General features: G+C 52.2%; 1 protein-coding gene across 1 annotated transcript in view; it reads right to left on the reverse strand.

Annotated features, from left to right (window-relative positions):
• DNAH2 (dynein axonemal heavy chain 2) overlaps positions 1 to 20,720 on the reverse strand; it is a 108,002-nt gene that overhangs the window by 14,754 nt on the left and 72,528 nt on the right. Inside the window, exons 43-54 of the mRNA XM_069767428.1 lie at positions 13,640 to 13,776; positions 13,416 to 13,553; positions 12,337 to 12,495; positions 12,105 to 12,257; positions 11,808 to 11,899; positions 11,472 to 11,670; positions 11,166 to 11,390; positions 10,969 to 11,073; positions 1,151 to 1,339; positions 692 to 777; positions 398 to 528; positions 88 to 237 (exon numbers count right to left, since the gene is read on the reverse strand). Coding sequence (XP_069623529.1) covers positions 88 to 237; positions 398 to 528; positions 692 to 777; positions 1,151 to 1,339; positions 10,969 to 11,073; positions 11,166 to 11,390; positions 11,472 to 11,670; positions 11,808 to 11,899; positions 12,105 to 12,257; positions 12,337 to 12,495; positions 13,416 to 13,553; positions 13,640 to 13,776 — 1,764 coding nt within the window. The remainder of the gene's footprint in view (positions 1 to 87; positions 238 to 397; positions 529 to 691; positions 778 to 1,150; positions 1,340 to 10,968; positions 11,074 to 11,165; positions 11,391 to 11,471; positions 11,671 to 11,807; positions 11,900 to 12,104; positions 12,258 to 12,336; positions 12,496 to 13,415; positions 13,554 to 13,639; positions 13,777 to 20,720) is intronic.

A 20,720-nucleotide genomic window follows, 5' to 3' on the forward strand; every position in this document is an offset into this window, starting at 1 on the left:
AGAAAGGGTAAACACGGGGGGCTCACAGTTACCTAATTAGCCGATGGAAAGAACAAAATGGCTGTAAATTACGCTGTGGGCACGTACCATGCTGGATGGCGTCTGTGAACAGGACCAGCTTCTTGGTGGTGGCCCCGGGCTGCTGACCCTGTTCCTGCAGCTGATTCATCATGAACCTCTTTAGGGCAGTGAAGTCTGTGATGTCCTCGTACACGGGGGGCTCCCGCATAAAGTCGCCTGGATAGGGGGAAGGGAATGTATTAAATGGGGGGTTAGCAAAAGGTGTCCAGATCACAGCGAGGTCACGGCTGGCGTAGAGGGCAGGATACAGAAAAAAGCTGCCCTCACTACCACCCAGGACTGCGGACAGGTACACGAGAGCTCACGGACCACCTACCAAACACAGGCGGATGCTTGCTGGGGCACAGGTTGTGGTACGTGAGGTCGAACAGAGAGCCCAACTTCTCGCTCAGGATCCCGGTAAACGCTTCGGTGTCTATAGAATCCACCAGCCGGTCTGAGAAGACTCTGTGAGGAGAATATCAAGGACATGACCTCTTCTATGAAATGGCAGCTCTCGCTCTGTCCGTGTATTAGGACGGCCATTCATGGAAATAGCTGCCATGTAATACCACATTTCCCCTTAAGGGGGCGCTGCTGGGGAGATACATGGGAGAACACAAAGCAGTACCTGATGCACTCATGGACCCAGAGTCGGGCGATGCTCTGCTTAGTATCATGGAGGTCGCGGTGGGCTCGTAGCATTCCCTGGAAAACCTGCGCGGAGGGCGGAGAGGAAGACGCCAGTCAGAGACCTAAAGCCTCTCTCCATCCAGGGGGTATCCTACATATATGCATCTAATTGCAGCCCCTCTCAGCTGCCACCATGGAAATAACCATAGAAATATACTCCAGTCACATCCAGAGCTGCATACCGACTTCTGCTGGTGTCCTAGTCTGCAGGACACCACATCTCTCTGCTGCCCTCTACTGGTTTAGTGGTGAATCTACTGCTCCACTGACAGAATTGTGAGTGCAGCTCTGGAAGACACTGGCGCAGAGTACAGTATGTTTAGGTGTAGGCTGATATGACCGTCTCCAATCTGGCCATCACTATTCTGTCTCTCATGTCCCATGTTCGCTCCCTCACCTTGGAGATGTCCCGCAGGTTGAACAGGTAGTGGATCTTGGCCGGGGTGGGAAGGAATCTCTGGGTTATGGCGTTGTATAATTCTATAGTTGCCTGCGTGATTATGTCTCCCACCGGCTTCACTTCTTCCTCAAAATCCTGCAGCTTCTGGCTCATCATCGTTCCAAAGATTCGCTTTATCTGAGACTCCTGAGGGGGGACGAGAAAATCCTGAGCCCAGCGTATTAGGAAAGACATCCCTCGGGGTCTCATAAAGTGAGAATAACCTGGGGGGTGAAGGGTCAGCTAATATAAGAATATCATGGGGGGTCACCTAATGTGAGAATAACCTGGGGGGTGAGGGGTCAGCTAATATAAGAATATCCTGGGGAGGGGGTCACCTAATGTGAGAATAACCTGAGGGGTGAAGGGTCAGCTAATATAAGAATATCATGGGGGGTCACCTAATGTGAGAATAACCTGGGGGGAGGTGAAGGGTCAGCTAATATAAGAATATCATGGGGGGGTCACCTAATGTGAGAATAACCTGGGGGGTGAAGGGTCAGCTAATATAAGAATATCCTGGGGGGTCACCTAATGTGAGAATAACCTGGGGGGTGAGGGGTCAGCTAATATAAGAATATCCTGGGGGGTCACCTAATGTGAGAATAACCTGGGGGGTGAGGGGTCAGCTAATATAAGAATATCATGGGGGGGTCACCTAATGTGAGAATAACCTGGGGGGTGAAGGGTCAGCTAATATAAGAATATCCTGGGGAGGGGGTCATCTAATGTGAGAATAACCTGGGGGGTGAAGGGTCAGCTAATATAAGAATATCATGGGGGGGTCACCTAATGTGAGAATAACCTGGGGGGTGAAGTGTCAGCTAATATAAGAATAACATGGGGGGGGGTCGCCTAATGTGAGAATAACCTGGGGGGTGAAGGGTCAGCTAATATAAGAATATCATGGGGGGTCACCTAATGTGAGAATAACCTGAGGGGTGAAGGGTCAGCTAATATAAGGATATCATGGGGGGTCACCTAATGTGAGAATAACCTGGGGGGTGAAGGGTCAGCTAATATAAGAATATCATGGGGGGTCACCTAATGTGAGAATAACCTGAGGGGTGAAGGGTCAGCTAATATAAGAATATCATGGGGGGTCACCTAATGTGAGAATAACCTGGGGGGAGGTGAAGGGTCAGCTAATATAAGAATATCATGGGGGGGTCACCTAATGTGAGAATAACCTGGGGGGTGAAGGGTCAGCTAATATAAGAATATCCTGGGGGGTCACCTAATGTGAGAATAACCTGGGGGGTGAAGGGTCAGCTAATATAAGAATATCATGGGGGGGTCACCTAATGTGAGAATAACCTGGGGGGTGAAGGGTCAGCTAATATAACAATATCATGGGGGGGTCACCTAAGGTGAGAATAACCTGGGGGGTGAAGGGTCAGCTAATATAAGAATATCATGGGGCGGGGGTCACCTAATGTGAGAATAACCTGGGGGGTGAAGGGTCAGCTAATATAAGAATATCATGGGGGGGTCACCTAATGTGAGAATAACCTGGGGGGTGAAGGGTCAGCTAATACAGTTAGGTCCATATATATTTGGACAGAGACAACATTTTTCTAATTTTGGTTATAGACATTACCACAATGAATTTTAAACAAAACAATTCAGATGCAGTTGAAGTTCAGACTTTCAGCTTTCATTTGAGGGTATCCACATTAAAATTGGATGAAGGGTTTAGGAGTTTCAGCTCCTTAACATGTGCCACCCTGTGTTTAAAGGGACCAAAAGTAATTGGACAGATTAAATAATTTTAAATAAAATGTTCATTTTTAGTACTTGGTTGAAAACCCTTTGTTGGCAATGACTGCCTGAAGTCTTGAACTCATGGACATCACCAGACGCTGTGTTTCCTCCTTTTTGATGCTCTGCCAGGCCTTTACTGCGGTGGTTTTCAGTTGCTGTTTGTTTGTGGGCATCTCTGTCTGAAGTTTAGTCTTTAACAAGTGAAATGCTGCTCAATTGGGTTGAGATCAGATATCTGACTTGGCCATTCAAGAATATTCCACTCCTTTCCTTTAATAAACTCCTGGGTTGCTTTGGCTTTATGTTTTGGGTCATTGTCCATCTGTAGTATGAAACGACGACCAATCAGTTTGGCTGCATTTGGCTGGATCTGAGCACACAGTATGGCTCTGAATACCTCAGAATTCATTCGGCTGCTTCTGTCCTGTGTCACATCATCAATAAACACAAGTGACCCAGTGCAACTGGCAGCCATGCATGCCCGCGCCATCACACTGCCTCTGCCGTGTTTTACAGATGATGTGGTATGCTTTGGATCATGAGCTGTACCATGCCTTCGCCATACTTTTCTCTTTCCATCATTCTGGTAGAGGTTGATCTTGGTTTCATCTGTCCAAAGAATGTTCTTCCAGAACTGTGCTGGCTTTTTTAGATGTTTTTTAGCCTTTTTATTCTTGATGGTTATGAGTGGCTGCACCGTGCAGTGAACCCTCTGTAGTTACTTTCATGCAGTCTTCTCTTTATGGTAGATTTGGATATTGATACGCCGACCTCCTGGAGAGTGTTGGTCACTTGGTTGGCTGTTGTGAAGGGGTTTCTCTTCACCATGGAGGTTATTCTGCCATCATCCACCACTGTTGTCTTCCGTGGGCGCCCAGGTCTTTTTGCATTGATGAGTTCACCAGTGCTTTCTTTCTTTCTCAGGATGTACCAAACTGTAGATTTTGCCACTCCTAATATTGTAGCAATTTCTCGGATGGGTTTTTTCTGTTTTCGCAGCATAAGGATGGCTTGTTTCACCTGCATGGAGAGCTCCTTTGACCGCATGTTTACTTCACAGCAAAACCTTCCAAATGCAAGCACCACACCTCAAATCAACTCCAAGCCTTTTATCTGCTTAATTGAGAATGACATAACGAAGGGATTGCCCACACCTATCCATGAAATAGCCTTGGAGTCAATTGTCCAATTACTTTTGGTCCCTTTAAAAACAGGATGGCGCATGTTAAGGAGCTGAAACTCCTAAACCCTTCATCCAATTTTAATGTGGATACCCTCAAATAAAAGCTGAAAGTTTGAACTTCAACTGCATCTGAATTGTTTTGTTTAAAATTAATTGTGGTAATGTCTATAACTAAAATTAGAAAAATGTTGTCTCTGTCCAAATATATATGGACCTAACTGTATAAGAATATCATGGGGGGGTCACCTAATGTGAGAATAACCTGGGGGGTGAAGGGTCAGCTAATATAAGAATATCCTGGGGGGTCACCTAATGTGAGAATAACCTGGGGGGTGAAGGGTCAGCTAATATAACAATATCATGGGGGGGTCACCTAAGGTGAGAATAACCTGGGGGGTGAAGGGTCAGCTAATATAACAATATCATGGGGCGGGGGTCACCTAATGTGAGAATAACCTGGGGGGTGAAGGGTCAGCTAATATAAGAATATCATGGGGGGGTCACCTAATGTGAGAATAACCTGGGGGGTGAAGGGTCAGCTAATATAAGAATATCCTGGGGGGTCACCTAATGTGAGAATAACCTGGGGGGTGAAGGGTCAGCTAATATAAGAATATCCTGGGGGGTCACCTAATGTGAGAATAACCTGGGGGGTGAAGGGTCAGCTAATATAAGAATATCCTGGGGGGGTCACCTAATGTGAGAATAACCTGGGGGGGTGAAGGGTCAGCTAATATAAGAATATCATGGGGGGGTCACCTAATGTGAGACTAACCTGGGGGGTGAAGGGTCAGCTAATATAAGAATATCAACGGGGGGGGGGGGGGGGTCACCTAATGTGAGAATAACCTGGGGGTGAAGGGTCAGCTTATATAAGAATATCATGGGGGGGGGGGGGGTAACCTAATGTGAGAATAACCTGGGGAATTTCAAAATGTGAGAATTACGGAGACCGTCTCATAATATGAGAATAAATGAGAATAACCTGCAGGGTGGGGGACTCTTAATGTGAGAATTACTTGAGAGGCTCACAATTTGAGAGTGATTAGAAGGTCTTATATTTGGAGAACCTTCTAGGAGTCTGATAACATGAAAATAAACTAGGTGGTCTCAGTGTGAGAATGTCCTGGAGTTGGGGGGTGTTATAATGTGAGAATAAGCAAATTTTTCTAATGTGTGAATGTTCTTGAGGTCTCAGTTTGCAAATGACCAGGGGGGAACAGATAGAGAATGACTTAGGGAGACTCACATTGTGACAATGACCTGAGTGACTCATAGTGCGAGAATGATCTGGGGGGGGGGGACTAATAGTGTGACAATGACCTGGGGGGACTCATAGTGCGAGAATGATCTGGGGGGGGACTAATAGTGTGACAATGACCTGGGGGGACTCATAGTGCGAGAATTATCTGGGGAGGGGGACTAATAGTGTGACAATGACCTGGGAGGACTCATAGTGTGAGAATGATCTGGGGGGGACTAATAGTGTGACAATGACCTGGGGGACTCATAGTGCGAGAATGATCTGTGGGGGGACTAATAGTGTGACAATGACCTGGTGGACTCATAGTGCGAGAATGATCTGGGGGGGGACTAATAGTGTGACAATGACCTGGGGGACTCATAGTGCGAGAATGATCTGGGGGGGGACTAATAGTGTGACAATGACCTGGGGGACTCATAGTGCGAGAATGATCTGGGGGGGGGGGGGGACGGGGGGACTAATAGTGTGACAATGACCTGGGAGGACTCATAGTGCGAGAATGATCTGGGGGGGGACTAATAGTGTGACAATGACCTGGGGGACTCATAGTGCGAGAATGATCTGGGGGGGGACTAATAGTGTGACAATGACCTGGGGGACTCATAGTGCGAGAATGATCTGGGGGGGGGGGGGGACTAATAGTGTGACAATGACCTGGGGGACTCATAGTGTGAGAATGATCTAGGGGGGACTAATAGTGTGACAATGACCTGGGGGACACATAATGCGAGAATGATCTGGGGGGGGGGGGACTAATAGTGTGACAATGACCTGGGAGGACTCATAGTGCGAGAATGATCTGGGGGGGGGACTAATAGTGTGACAATGACCTGGGAGGACTCATAGTGCAAGAATGATCTGGGGGGGACTAATAGTGTGACAATGACCTGGGGGACTCATAGTGCGAGAATGATCTGGGGAGGGGGACTCATAGTGTGACAATGACCTGGGAGGACTCATAGTGCGAGAATGATCTGGGGGGGGACTAATAGTGTGACAATGACCTGGGGGACTCATAGTGTGAGAATGATCTGGGGGGGGGGGGACTAATAGTGTGACAATGACCTGGGGGACTCATAGTGTGAGAATGATCTGGGGGGGGACTAATAGTGTGACAATGACCTGGGGGACTCATAGTGCGAGAATGATCTGGGGGGGGGACTAATAGTGTGACAATGACCTGGGGGACTCATAGTGCGAGAATGATCTGGGGGGGGGGACTAATAGTGTGACAATGACCTGGGGGACTCATAGTGTGAGAATGATCTGGGGGGGGGACTAATAGTGTGACAATGACCTGGGGGACTCATAGTGCGAGAATGATCTGGGGGGGGACTAATAGTGTGACAATGACCTGGGAGGACTCATAGTGCGAGAATGATCTGGGGGGGGGGGGACTAATAGTGTGACAATGACCTGGGAGGACTCATAGTGCGAGAATGATCTGGGGGGGACTAATAGTGTGACAATGACCTGGGGGACTCATAGTGCGAGAATGATCTGGGGGGGGGGGGACTAATAGTGTGACAATGACCTGGGGGACTCATAGTGCGAGAATGATCTGGGGGGGGACTAATAGTGTGACAATGACCTGGGAGGACTCATAGTGCGAGAATGACCTGGGGGGGACTAATAGTGTGACAATGACCTGGGGGGACTCATAGTGCGAGAATGATCTGGGGGGGGCTAATAGTGTGACAATGACCTGGGGGACTCATAGTGTGAGAATGACCTGGGGGGGACTAATAGTGTGACAATGACCTGGGGGGACTCATAGTGTGAGAATGACGTCGGGGGACTAATAGTGTGACAATGACCTGGGAGGACTCATAGTGTGACAATGACCTGGGGGACTCATAGTGCGAGAATGACCTGGGGGGGACTAATAGTGTGACAATGACCTGGGAGGACTCATAGTGTGAGAATGATCTGGGGGGGACTAATAGTGTGAGAATGACCTGGGAGGACTCATAGTGTGAGAATGATCTGGGGGGGGACTAATAGTGTGACAATGACCTGGGAGGACTCATAGTGCGAGAATGACCCGGGGGGGACTAATAGTGTGACAATGACCTGGGGGGATTCATAGTGCGAGAATGATCTGGGGGGGCTAATAGTGTGACAATGACCTGGGGGGACTCATAGTGTGAGAATGACCTGGGGGGGACTAATAGTGTGACAATGACCTGGGGGGACTCATAGTGCGAGAATGACCTGGGGGGACTAATAGTGCGAGAATGACCGGGGGGGGACTAATAGTGTGAGAATGACCTGGGGGACTCATAGTGTGAGAATGATCGGGGGGGGGGGACTAATAGTGTGACAATGACCTGGGGGACTCATAGTGTGAGAATGATCTGGGGGGGGACTAATAGTGTGACAATGACCTGTGAGGACTCATAGTGCGAGAATGATCTGGGGGGGACTAATAGTGTGACAATGACCTGGGAGGACTCATAGTGCGAGAATGACCTGGGGGGGACTAATAGTGTGACAATGACCTGGGGGGACTCATAGTGCGAGAATGATCTGGGGGGGGGCTAATAGTGTGACAATGACCTGGGGGGACTCATAGTGTGAGAATGACCTGGGGGGGACTAATAGTGTGACAATGACCTGGGGGGACTCATAGTGCGAGAATGACCTGGGGGGACTAATAGTGCGAGAATGACCTGGGGGGGACTAATAGTGTGACAATGACCTGGGAGGACTCATAGTGTGAGAATGATCTGGGGGGGACTAATAGTGTGACAATGACCTGGGGGACTCATAGTGCGAGAAAGACCTGGGGGGACTAATAGTGTGACAATGACCTGGGAGGACTCATAGTGCGAGAATGATCTGGGGGGGACTAATAGTGTGACAATGACCTGGGGGACTCATAGTGCGAGAAAGACCTGGGGGGGACTAATAGTGTGACAATGACCTGGGAGGACTCATAGTGCGAGAATGATCTGGGGGGGACTAATAGTGTGACAATGACCTGGGGGACTCATAGTGCGAGAAAGACCTGGGGGGGACTAATAGTGTGACAATGACCTGGGAGGACTCATAGTGCGAGAATGACCTGGGGGGGACTAATAGTGTGACAATGACCTGGGGGACTCATAGTGCGAGAATGATCTGGGGGGGGGACTAATAGTGTGACAATGACCTGGGAGGACTCATAGTGTGACAATGACCTGGGGGGGACTAATAGTGTGACAATGACCTGGGAGGACTCATAGTGTGAGAATGATCTGGGGGGGACTAATAGTGTGACAATGACCTGGGGGACTCATAGTGCGAGAAAGACCTGGGGGGGACTAATAATGTGACAATGACTTGGGAGGACTCATAGTGTGTGAATGACCTGGGGGGGACTAATAGTGTGACAATGACCTGGGAGGACTCATAGTGCATGAATGATCTGGGGGGGACTAATAGTGTGACAATGACCTGGGAGGACTCATAGTGTGACAATGACCTGGGGGGGGACTAATAGTGTGACAATGACCTGGGAGGACTCATAGTGTGAGAATGATCTGGGGGGGGGGACTAATAGTGTGACAATGACTTGGGAGGACTCATAGTGTGTGAATGACCTGGGGGGGACTAATAGTGTGACAATGACCTGGGAGGACTCATAGTGCATGAATGATCTGGGGGGGACTAATAGTGTGACAATGACCTGGGAGGACTCATAGTGTGAGAATGATCTGGGGGGGGGGACTAATAGTGTGACTATGACCTGGGAGGACTCATAGTGCGAGAATGATCTGGGGGGGGGGGACTAATAGTGTGACAATGACCTGGGAGGACTCATAGTGCGAGAATGATCTGGGGGTGGACTAATAGTGTGACAATGACCTGGGAGGACTCATAGTGTGTGAATGACCTGGGGGGGACTAATAGTGTGACAATGACCTGGGAGGACTCATAGTGCGAGAATGACCTGGGGGGGACTAATAGTGTGACAATGACTTGGGAGGACTCATAGTGTGACAATGACTTGGGAGGACTCATAGTGTGAGAATGACCTGGGAGGACTCATAGTGTGACAATGACCTGGGGGGGACTAATAGTGTGACAATGACCTGGGAGGACTCATAGTGTGAGAATGATCTGGGGGGGGGGACTAATAGTGTGACAATGACCTGGGAGGACTCATAGTGTGAGAATGATCTGGGGGTGGACTAATAGTGTGACAATGACCTGGGGGGGACTAATAGTGTGACAATGACCTGGGGGGGACTCATAGTGTGACAATGACCTGGGAGGACTCATAGTGTGAGAATGATCTGGGGGGGCTAATAGTGTGACAATGACCTGGGGGGACTCATAGTGTGAGAATGACCTGGGGGGGACTAATAGTGTGACAATGACCTGGGGGGACTCATAGTGCGAGAATGACCTGGGGGGACTAATAGTGCGAGAATGACCGGGGGGGGGACTAATAGTGTGAGAATGACCTGGGGGACTCATAGTGTGAGAATGATCGGGGGGGGGGGGGGACTAATGGTGTGATAATGATCTGGGGGACTCATAGTGTGAGAATGATCTGGGGGGGGGGACTAATAGTGTGACAATGACCTGGGAGGACTCATAGTGCGAGAATGATCTGGGGGGGGGGGGACTAATAGTGTGACAATGACCTGGGAGGACTCATAGTGCGAGAATGATCTGGGGGTGGACTAATAGTGTGACAATGACCTGGGAGGACTCATAGTGTGTGAATGACCTGGGGGGGACTAATAGTGTGACAATGACCTGGGAGGACTCATAGTGCGAGAATGACCTGGGGGGGACTAATAGTGTGACAATGACTTGGGAGGACTCATAGTGTGACAATGACTTGGGAGGACTCATAGTGTGAGAATGACCTGGGAGGACTCATAGTGTGACAATGACCTGGGGGGGACTAATAGTGTGACAATGACCTGGGAGGACTCATAGTGTGAGAATGATCTGGGGGGGGGACTAATAGTGTGACAATGACCTGGGAGGACTCATAGTGTGAGAATGATCTGGGGGTGGACTAATAGTGTGACAATGACCTGGGGGGGACTAATAGTGTGACAATGACCTGGGGGGGACTAATAGTGTGACAATGACCTGGGAGGACTCATAGTGCGAGAATGATCTGGGGGGACTAATAGTGTGACAATGACCTGGGGGGACTCATAGTGTGAGAATGATCTGGGGGGGGGGGGGACTAATAGTGTGACAATGACTTGGGAGGACTCATAGTGTGACAATGACCTGGGAGGACTCATAGTGTGTGAATGACCTGGGGGGGACTAATAGTGTGACAATGACCTGGGGGACTCATAGTGCGAGAATGATCTGGGGGGGACTAATAGTGTGACAATGACCTGGGAGGACTCATAGTGTGTGAATGACCTGCTGTAAAGCAGAGTTTGATGTCGCCTCTGATCAGGAACTACATGAAACCTCAGAAAGCTGCCGAATAATGAGAATAACTTTCCCCCGTTGGCTGGTTTCCATCAGTTCTCCAGAGCAGCCTGCACATATCTCTTCTGCCGCACCATCTTCTATGACAGATGCTGAAGTATTGCTACTCACCGATGGAAAGGTCATGTTAATCAGGTTGAACCTGCTCTGAAGACGCCCGGATATAGCTGTACGACCTCCGCCAGGAGGACCCATGGCTGCCAAGATGAGCATGTCCTGTAGAGCGGAGACACATGAGAAGTTAGACGAGTAGCGGGACAGATCTGAGCTCCTCTATGTAGGAGACCGAGTGTCGCCAGGTTTCTGACCTTAACATATTTGATGCTCTGATTCTGACGATCGTACCAGAAACCATAATCGATCCAGAGCCGCAGAAGCTCCAGAGGTGGCTGAGATCCGAATGTGTCCTTGGCTGGCATGTTCAGGTCATCCATGAAAGTCAGAAGCTGCTTGCCTCCGGCCGGGACGTAGACGCCCTTCGTTCTCTTCTCCACCCGACTTTCGATGATGTTTTGTACGTTGTTGGATGTGGTCTGGGGAGGAACCAGTGACACCAGTAATGAGACTGTACTGGACCCAGGACCTTTCATAACAGATGCAGGATAACCATTTACCTGGGCGGACATGTTCACCGTCAGCAGCGCCCATTTAGAAGCGTCTAAGGACTGCAGGACACTTTGGGCAATGGAGGTCTTCCCGGTACCCACCGGTCCAACAAGCAGGACTGGGATGTGGTTTGATACCAGTGCGTTTACTATGAACTGGTAGCGGACGGTGTCCACTGTGGGCACCATGATCTTGTAGAATGGGGCGCTGTAAGGAGAGGATAACATCACGGCTGGGACCCTACTGTACAGGCATGCCGTGAAAATGGCGTGCAGATGAGGATGAGCTGTATAAAGAGGCAGATAAGAGATGAACGGAGGAGAATTCGGCTTATTAGCACTTACTTGGCTTGGATCCTCCACCCGCTAGGGAGCCGTTCCTCAAAGTTGAGCCAATTTTTGCTTTTAGGATCCACAAAATATTCATATACGGTGTCCTGAAATAAGAGAGGAAGATAAGATGTCAAGTGAATGGAGAGGAGCAGCGGTACCCAATACGGCCCATGGATAGGGGTGAGGATCGCTGCCTTAACACGAGACCTGGAGGCCATTATGGCCACATCAGCAGTGAGGTGAATGGTGACCTTCCACCCTAAAACACAGGAGGCTGAGGGTCTGTCGCCCCCTCAGGGGGTCAGTCACCTTATTGGGGAAGCTTCCTTCCAGCTCTCTCAGGTAGTTGTCCACTTTCCTCCTTCCATCTTCATCCACTGAGGCGCACACTGACCAGATCATGCAGAATAAGAAGCAGAGCTCCACCATGCGGCTGTAGTTATCGGGGTCAGCGGGGTTCACCTGCGGGAGAGCAGAGAACACGTGAGAGAAGCGCAGACCTCAGGAGTAAGGACAGAACCGGCCGCCGAACCCAACTCACCCCATTCTCTGCTGTGGCAAGAGAGTCGTAGAGTCTGCAGAGAGAGATGACCCCGCAGGTCTCTTCTTGGGGGACCAGGTCTGTACAGTTAAGCCTCTTGAATTCAAGAATGCGCCCGACGTACTTATCAAACATACGCTGTAGCGTCTCCACTTCTGCCTGCGCAGGGGACAAGTGACGGGTAGAGAAAAGGGGTTGTGACTGTACAGGCCATGCTTTACTGTAGAGGGCATGCTTTGGTATAGAGGGCGCGCAATACTGTAGAGGGCACGCTTTGCTGTAGAGGGCATGCTTTGGTATAGAGGGCACGCAATACTGTAGAGGGCACACTTTAATGTAGAGGGCATGCTTTACTGTAGAGGGCACGCTTTGCTGTAGATGGCACGCTTTACTGTAGAGGGCACACTTTAATGTAGAGGGCATGCTTTACTGTAGAGGGCACACTTTGCTGTAGAGGGCACGCTTCGCTGTAGAGGGCACGCATTACTGTAGAGGACACGCTTTGCTGTAGAGGGCATGCTTTGGTATAGAGGGCACGCAATACTGTAGAGGGCACACTTTAATGCAGAGGGCACGCTTTACTGTAGAGGGCACGCTTTGCTGTAGATGGCACGCTTTACTGTAGAGGGCACACTTTGCTGTAGAGGGCACGCTTCGCTGTAGAGGGCACGCTTTGCTGTAGAGGGCTCGATTTACTATAGAAGGCACGCTTTACTGTAGAGGGCACGCTTTACTATAGAAGGCACGCTTTACTGTAGAGGGCACGCTTAGATATAGAGGCCATGTTTTGCTATAGAGGCCATGCTTTGCTATAGATGGGGTGATTTGCTATAGAGGCCACGCTTTGCTATAGAGGCCATGCTTTGCTATAGAGGCCATGCTTTGCTATAGATGGGGTGATTTGCTATAGAGGCCACGCTTTGCTATAGATGGGGTGATTTGCTATAGAAGCCACGCTTTGCTATAGAGGCCATGCTTTGCTATAGAGGCCATGCTTTGCTATAGAGGCCATGCTTTGCTATAGATGGGGTGATTTGCTAGCGGTATACTGTTCTGTTAAGGAACGTGATCACATCTACCTTTCCTCTCTTCTCCAGCCAGGATAGGACATATGGCTTCCACCCCAGACTGGTGTAGTCCGTGTACACCATGCCACAGCGTGACACTGTAGCTGGAGAGGCCACTGCCAGATCCGCAACTTCAAACAACAATGACACCTGGGAGAAGGAAGAGAGCACAGCGATAAACACATCTGAGGCGGTGGATGGTCGGCTCATGGGGTCAGAAGTGGCGGTAAGCTCACCTGCTCGGGCATGGCGATCCTCTCCCCATTAATGAGAGTCAGGACTTTGTTGTCATCCATCACAGAATTCATGCTCTCGATCCACAGAGTGTCCACGGGGCCGTCAAACACGATCCACTTCTCATCCGGCTTCTCATCTTTAAGAAAGACCAATCCAAACGTCAGACCTTCCACGTCCGTCCTCTCGGTATATTACGCGCCACATAATGTGCGCCACGCTCTATCCTCCCTGTACGTGAGACCTCCCATGTGTATCCTCTCTGTGTGTGCTCACACACTCCTGACCTGTACGGCCCCCGCTCACACACTCCTCACCTGTACAGCCCCCGCTCACACACTCCTCACCTGTACGGCCCCTGCTCACACACTCCTCACCTGTACAGCCCCCGCTCACACACTCCTGACCTGTACGGCCCCTGCTTACACACTCCTCACCTATACAGCCCCAGCTCACACACTCCTCACCTATACAGCCCCTGCTCACACACTCCTCACCTGTACTGCCCCCGCTCACACACTCCTCACCTGTACGGCCCCCGCTCACACACTCCTGACCTGTACGGCCCCTGCTCACACACTCCTCACCTGTACAGCCCCCACTCACACACTCCTGACCTGTACGGCCCCTGCTTACATACTCCTCACCTATACAGCCCCTGCTCACACACTCCTCACCTGTACTGCCCCCGCTCACACACTCCTCACCTGTACGGCCCCCGCTCACACACTCCTCACCTGTACGGCCCCTGCTTACACACTCCTCACCTGTACTGCCCCTGCTCACACACTCCTCACCTGTACTGCCCCTGCTCACACACTCCTCACCTGTACGGCCCCTGCTTACACACTCCTCACCTGTACTGCCCCTGCTCACACACTCCTCACCTGTACTGCCCCTGCTCACACACTTCTCACCTATACGGCCCCCGCTCACACACTCCTCGCCTGTACGGCCCCCGCTCACACACTCCTGACCTGTACGGCCCCTGCTCACACACTCCTCACCTATACGGCCCCCGCTCACACACTCCTCACCTGTACGGCCCCCGCTTACACACTCCTCGCCTGTACGGCCCCCGCTCACACACTCCTCACCTGTACGGCCCCCGCTCACACACTCCTCACCTGTACGGCCCCTGCTTACACACTCCTCACCTGTACTGCCCCCGCTCACACACTCATAGTAACATAGTAACATAGTTAGTAAGGCCGAAAAAAGACATTTGTCCATCCAGTTCAGCCTATATTCCATCATAATAAATCCCCAGATCTACGTCCTTCTACAGAACCTAATAATTGTATGATACAATATTGTTCTGCTCCAGGAAGACATCCAGGCCTCTCTTGAACCCCTCGACTGAGTTCGCCATCACCACCTCCTCAGGCAAGCAATTCCAGATTCTCACTGCCCTAACAGTAAAGAATCCTCTTCTATGTTGGTGGAAAAACCTTCTCTCCTCCAGACGCAAAGAATGCCCCCTTGTGCCCGTCACCTTCCTTGGTATAAACAGATCCTCAGCGAGATATTTGTATTGTCCCCTTATATACTTATACATGGTTATTAGATCGCCCCTCAGTCGTCTTTTTTCTAGACTAAATAATCCTAATTTCGCTAATCTATCTGGGTATTGTAGTTCTCCCATCCCCTTTATTAATTTTGTTGCCCTCCTTTGTACCCTCTCTAGTTCCATTATATCCTTCCTGAGCACCGGTGCTCAAAACTGGACACAGTACTCCATGTGCGGTCTAACTAGGGATTTGTACAGAGGCAGTATAATGCTCTCATCATGTGTATCCAGACCTCTTTTAATGCACCCCATGATCCTGTTTGCCTTGACAGCTGCTGCCTGGCACTGGCTGCTCCAGGTAAGTTTATCATTAACTAGGATCCCCAAGTCCTTCTCCCTGTCAGATTTACCCAGTGGTTTCCCGTTCAGTGTGTAATGGTGATATTGATTCCCTCTTCCCATGTGTATAACCTTACATTTATCATTGTTAAACCTCATCTGCCACCTTTCAGCCCAAGTTTCCAACTTATCCAGATCCATCTGTAGCAGAATACTATCTTCTCTTGTATTAACTGCTTTACATAGTTTTGTATCATCTGCAAATATCGATATTTTACTGTGTAAACCTTCTACCAGATCATTAATGAATATGTTGAAGAGAACAGGTCCCAATACTGACCCCTGCGGTACCCCACTGGTCACAGCGACCCAGTTAGAGACTATACCATTTATAACCACCCTCTGCTTTCTATCACTAAGCCAGTTACTAACCCATTTACACACATTTTCCCCCAGACCAAACATTCTCATTTTGTGTACCAACCTCTTGTGCGGCACGGTATCAAACGCTTTGGAAAAATCGAGATATACCACGTCCAATGACTCACCGTGGTCCAGTCTATAGCTTACCTCTTCATAAAAACTGATTAGATTGGTTTGACAGGAGCGATTTCTCATAAACCCATGCTGATATGGAGTTAAACAGTTATTCTCATTGAGATAATCCAGAATAACATCCCTCAGAAACCCTTCAAATATTTTACCAACAATAGAGGTTAGACTTACTGGCCTATAATTTCCAGGTTCACTTTTAGAGCCCTTTTTGCCCGTACTCCTCACCTGTACGGCCCCCGCTCACACACTCCTCACCTATACAGCCCCCGCTCACACACTCCTCACCTGTACGGCCCCCGCTCACACACTCCTCACCTGTACTGCCCCCGCTCACACGCTCCTCACCTATACAGCCCCCGCTCACACGCTCCTCACCTGTACTGCCCCTGCTCACACACTCCTCACCTGTACTGCCCCTGCTCACACACTCCTCACCTATACAGCCCCCGCTCACACGCTCCTCACCTGTACTGCCCCCGCTCACACACTCCTCACCTGTACGGCCCCTGCTTACACACTCCTCACCTGTACTGCCCCTGCTCACACACTCCTCACCTATACAGCCCCCGCTCACACGCTCCTCACCTGTACTGCCCCCGCTCACACGCTCCTCACCTGGAGCAGAACAATATTGTATCATACAATTATTAGGTTCTGTAAAAGGACGTAGATCTGGGGATTTATTATGACGGAATATAGGCTGAACTGGATGGACAAATGTCTTTTTTTGGCCTTACTAACTATGTTACTATGTTATGTTACCTGTACGGCCCCTGCTTACACACTCCTCACCTGTACTGCCCCTGATCACACACTCCTCACCTATACAGCCCCCGCTCACACGCTCCTCACCTGTACTGCCCCCGCTCACACACTCCTCACCTGTACTGCCTCCGCTCACACACTCCTCACCTGTACGGCCCCCGCTCACACACTCCTCACCTGTACTGCCCCTGCTCACACACTCCTCACCTATACAGCCCCCGCTCACACACTCCTCACCTGTACTGCCCCTGCTCACACACTCCTCACCTGTACTGTCCCTGCTCACACACTCCTCACCTGTACTGTCCCCGCTCACACACTCCTCACCTGTACGGCCCCCGCTCACACACTCCTCACCTATACGGCCCCCGCTCACACACTCCTCACCTGTACTGCCCCTGCTCACACATTCCTCACCTGTACTGCCCCTGCTCACACACTCCTCACCTATACAGCCCCCGCTTACACACTCCTCACCTGTACTGCCCCTGCTCACACACTCCTCACCTATACGGCCCCCGCTCACACACTCCTCACCTGTACTGCCCCTGCTCACACATTCCTCACCTGTACTGCCCCTGCTCACACACTCCTCACCTATACAGCCCCCGCTCACACATTCCTCACCTGTACTGCCCCTGCTCACACACTCCTCATTTATACAGCCCCCGCTCACACACTCCTCACCTGTACTGCCCCCGCTCACACACTCCTCACCTGTACTGCCCCTGCTCACACGCTCCTCACCTATACAGCCCCCGCTCACACGCTCCTCACCTGTACTGCCCCCGCTCACACACTCCTCACCTGTACTGCCCCTGCTCACACACTCCTCACCTGTACTGCCCCTGCTCACACGCTCCTCACCTGTACAGCCCCCGCTCACACGCTCCTCACCTGTACTGCCCCCGCTCACACACTCCTCACCTGTACGGCCCCTGCTTACACACTCCTCACCTGTACAGCCCCTGCTCACACGCTCCTCACCTGTACTGCCCCCGCTCACACGCTCCTCACCTGTACGGCCCCTGCTTACACACTCCTCACCTGTACAGCCCCCGCTCACACACTCCTCACCTGTACAGCCCCCGCTCACACACTCCTCACCTGTACAGCCCCTGCTCACACACTCCTCACCTATACAGCCCCCGCTCACACACTCCTCACCTATACAGCCCCTGCTCACACACTCCTCACCTATACAGCCCCCGCTCAAACACTCCTCACCTATACAGCCCCCGCTCACACACTCCTCACCTGTACAGCCCCTGCTCACACACTCCTCACCTATACAGCCCCCGCTCACACACTCCTCACCTATACAGCCCCCGCTCACACACTCCTCACCTGTACGGCCCCTGCTTACACACTCCTCACCTGTACAGCCCCCGCTCACACACTCCTTGTACAGTACAACCCCTGCTGACACACTCCTCGTACAGTACAACCCCCGCTCACACACTCCTCGTACAGTACAACCCCCGCTCACACACTCCGCGTACTGTACGGCCCCTGCTCACACACTCCTCGTACTGTACGGCCCCCGCTCACACACTCCTCGTACAGTACAAACCCTGCTCACACACTCCTCGTACTGTACGGCCCCCGCTCACACACTCCTCGTACTGTACGGCCCCCGCTCACACACTCCTCGTACAGTACAACCCCCGCTCACACACTCCTCGTACTGTAGGGCCCCCGCTCACACACTCCTCGTACTGTACGGCCCCCGCTCACACACTCCTAGTACTGTAGGGCCCCCGCTCACACACTCCTCGTACAGTACAACCCCCGCTCACACACTCCTCGTACTGTAGGGCCCCCGCTCACACACTCCTCGTACAGTACAACCCCCGCTCACACACTCCTCGTACTGTAGGGCCCCCGCTCACACACTCCTCGTACTGTACGGTCCCCGCTCACACACTCCTCGTACTGTACGGCCCCCGCTCACACACTCCTCGTACAGTACGGCCCCCGCTCACACACTCCTCGTACTGTAGGGCCCCCGCTCACACACTCCTCGTACAGTACAACCCCCGCTCACACACTCCTCGTACTGTAGGGCCCCCGCTCACACACTCCTCGTACTGTACGGCCCCCGCTCACACACTCCTCGTACAGTACAACCCCCGCTCACACACTCCTCGTACTGTAGGGCCCCCGCTCACACACTCCTCGTACTGTACGGCCCCCGCTCACACACTCCTCGTACTGTAGGGCCCCCGCTCACACACTCCTCGTACAGTACGGCCCCCGCTCACACACTCCTCGTACTGTACGGCCCCCGCTCACACACTCCTCGTACTGTACGGCCCCCGCTCACACACTCCTCGTACTGTAGGGCCCCCGCTCACACACTCCTCGTACTGTACGGCCCCCGCTCACACACTCCTCGTACTGTACGGCCCCCGCACACACACTCCTCGTACAGTACGGCCCCCGCTCACACACTCCTCGTACTGTACGGCCCCCGCTCACACACTCCTCGTACTGTACGGCCCACACTCACACACTCCTCGTACAGTACGGCCCCCGCTCACACACTCCTCGTACTGTACGGCCCCCGCACACACACTCCTCGTACAGTACGGCCCCCGCACACACACTCCTCGTACAGTACGGCCCCCGCTCACACACTCCTCGTACAGTACGGCCCCCGCTCACACACTCCTCGTACAGTACGGCCCCCGCTCACACACTCCTCGTACTGTACGGCCCCCGCTCACACACTCCTCGTACAGTACGGCCCCCACTCACACACTCCTCGTACTGTACGGCCCCCGCTCACACACTCCTCGTACTGTACGGCCCACACTCACACACTCCTCGTACTGTACGGCCCCCGCTCACACACTCTTCGTACTGTACGGCCCCCGCTCACACACTCCTCGTATTGTACGGCCCCCGCTCACACACTCCTCGTACTGTACGGCCCACACTCACACACTCCTCGTACTGTACGGCCCCCGCTCACACACTCCTCGTACTGTACGGCCCCCGCTCACACACTCCTCGTACTGTACGGCCCCCGCTCACACACTCCTCGTACTGTACGGCCCACACTCACACACTCCTCGTACTGTACGGCACCCGCTCACACACTCTTCGTACTGTACGGCCCCCGCTCACACACTCTTCGTACTGTACGGCCCCCGCTCACACACTCCTCGTATTGTACGGCCCCCGCTCACACACTCCTCGTACTGTACGGCCCACACTCACACACTCCTCGTACTGTACGGCCCCCGCACACACACTCCTCGTACTGTACGGCCCCCGCACACACACTCCTCGTACAGTACGGCCCCCGCTCACACACTCCTCGTACAGTACGGCCCCCGCTCACACACTCCTCGTACAGTACGGCCCCCGCTCACACACTCCTCGTACTGTACGGCCCCCGCTCACACACTCCTCGTACAGTACGGCCCCCACTCACACACTCCTCGTACTGTACGGCCCCCGCTCACACACTCCTCGTACTGTACGGCCCACACTCACACACTCCTCGTACTGTACGGCCCCCGCTCACACACTCTTCGTACTGTACGGCCCCCGCTCACACACTCCTCGTATTGTACGGCCCCCGCTCACACACTCCTCGTACTGTACGGCCCACACTCACACACTCCTCGTACTGTACGGCCCCCGCTCACACACTCCTCGTACTGTACGGCCCCCGCTCACACACTCCTCGTACTGTACGGCCCCCGCTCACACACTCCTCGTACTGTACGGCCCATGCTCACACACTCCTCGTACTGTACGGCCCCCGCTCACACACTCTTCGTACTGTACGGCCCCCGCTCACACACTCCTCGTATTGTACGGCCCCCGCTCACACACTCCTCGTACTGTACGGCCCACACTCACACACTCCTCGTACTGTACGGCCCCCGCTCACACACTCC

The sequence above is a fragment of the Ranitomeya imitator genome, chromosome 4 (assembly GCF_032444005.1).
Source record: "Ranitomeya imitator isolate aRanImi1 chromosome 4, aRanImi1.pri, whole genome shotgun sequence".
Taxonomy (NCBI): domain Eukaryota; kingdom Metazoa; phylum Chordata; class Amphibia; order Anura; family Dendrobatidae; genus Ranitomeya; species Ranitomeya imitator.